This window comes from Elephantulus edwardii, unplaced genomic scaffold (assembly GCF_000299155.1).
Source record: "Elephantulus edwardii isolate Elephantulus edwardi_28Jun2011 unplaced genomic scaffold, EleEdw1.0 scaffold00378, whole genome shotgun sequence".
Taxonomy (NCBI): domain Eukaryota; kingdom Metazoa; phylum Chordata; class Mammalia; order Macroscelidea; family Macroscelididae; genus Elephantulus; species Elephantulus edwardii.
This window is the reverse complement of record NW_006400128.1, coordinates 293267-294916: the sequence shown is the minus strand read 5'-3', so window position 1 is coordinate 294916 and position 1650 is coordinate 293267. Positions and strand designations below refer to the sequence as shown.

Here is a 1650-nt window from a genome sequence, read left to right as displayed (position 1 = left end):
CATAGTATTCCATTGTGTGAATATACCACAGCTTCTCTATCCATTCGTTTGCTGATGGGCACTTGGGTTGTTTCCAACTCTTTGCTATTGTGAACAAAGCAGCAATAAACATGGATGTGCATATATCAGCTTGGGTAGCAGTTATAGTTTCTTTAGGGTATATTCCCAGTAGTGCAATTGCTGGGTCCAATGGTATTTCTATTTGCAGCTTTTTGAGAAAGTGCCACACAGCCTTCCATAACGGTTGCAATATTTTACACTCCCACCAACAGTGAATAAGGGTTCTAGTTCCTCCACAACATTGCCAGCATTTGTTGTTTGCTGCTCTGTTAAATTTGCTATTCTTACTGGGGTGAGATGATATCTCATAGTTGTTTTAAATTGCATCTCTCTTATAGCTAGGGATTTTGAACACTTCCTCATGTGTTTGTTTGCCATCTTAATGTCTTCTTTGGTTAAGTGTCTGTTAATATCCTGTGCCCATTTTTCAGCTGGGTTGTTTATCTTGTTGTGGCACTCAAGTGTTCTATAAATTCTAGCTTTAAGTCCCTTATTAGACATGTCATTGCCAAATATTTTTTCCCAGTCTGTGGCTTCCCTTTTTACCCTGCTGGAGAAGTTTTTGGATGTGGAAAGGGATTTTATTCTTAAAAGGTCCCATTCATCTATTTTGTCTTCTCCTGGTAGTAGGTCATTTATGGCTATTTTTAACTGACAATTTGGATTCACATCAGTTTCATGTCATGATCCTCTTAAAGAACATACCTGTAATAAGGGACTCATCTACCATAGAATGTCCTTCAATAACATGACCATCCACAGGGAATTTACCTCCTGGAACCACTTTAATGATGTCTCCACGTTGCACAAGTTCTACATCTACTTGTTCCTCACTGGAAAGAAATGAACATGAAAAGTCAATTGGTACAACATAGTCTACAAAGACAATATTATATATTGTACTTTGATGAGTAAGGACTAGGGCCTTAAAAGCTTGCAAGTAGCTATCTAAGGTGCAACTACTGGTCTCTCCTTGTCCACAACAAAGAAAAGAGGAGAAAAGCAAACATGTATAGAAATAATTAGTCTAAAAAATTAATAGACCACACAAAGTTCAACTTCCATGACTCTGCGACCAGAACTAGATGGTGCCTAGTTACCACCACTGACCACTCTAAAAAATCCATAAGGATTAATGGAAGTGAGAATTATAGGGAAGAAGTAGGAAAAGCATGATTACATTGTGAGTATTGAAATTGACATTATAAAGTATGTATGAACAGGAATTCGGTATGTCTTGAGTAAATTTTCATTCAAATCACTAAGAAAAAAATTATCATGAAAAGCATGTCATGCAACAATGAATGAATGGAAATCTAAAGTCTCTGTAAACTTTCATTAAACTTAATAATAATAAAAAATACTATAAAAAAAGAAAACATGTTGTTCCATAATTATACCAAGAGAAGTTAGGAAGTACTATGTTTGATCTCTTAATGCTGGTAAATAGGACACTTCTTGGCACAAAATTATTATACAAAAGTACAAAACATCAATTCAGCAAAGTAGCAGGATACAAGATCAACATACAAAAATCAGTTGGCTTTCTCTACCGTGACAAAAAGAATACAGAGCCAGAACTAAGAGAAA

General features: G+C 35.6%; 1 protein-coding gene across 1 annotated transcript in view; it reads right to left on the bottom strand.

Annotated features, from left to right (window-relative positions):
* ATP7A (ATPase, Cu++ transporting, alpha polypeptide) overlaps positions 1–1650 on the bottom strand; it is a 342426-nt gene that overhangs the window by 183570 nt on the left and 157206 nt on the right. The window contains exon 11 of the mRNA XM_006902187.1: positions 766–893. Coding sequence (XP_006902249.1) covers positions 766–893 — 128 coding nt within the window. The remainder of the gene's footprint in view (positions 1–765; positions 894–1650) is intronic.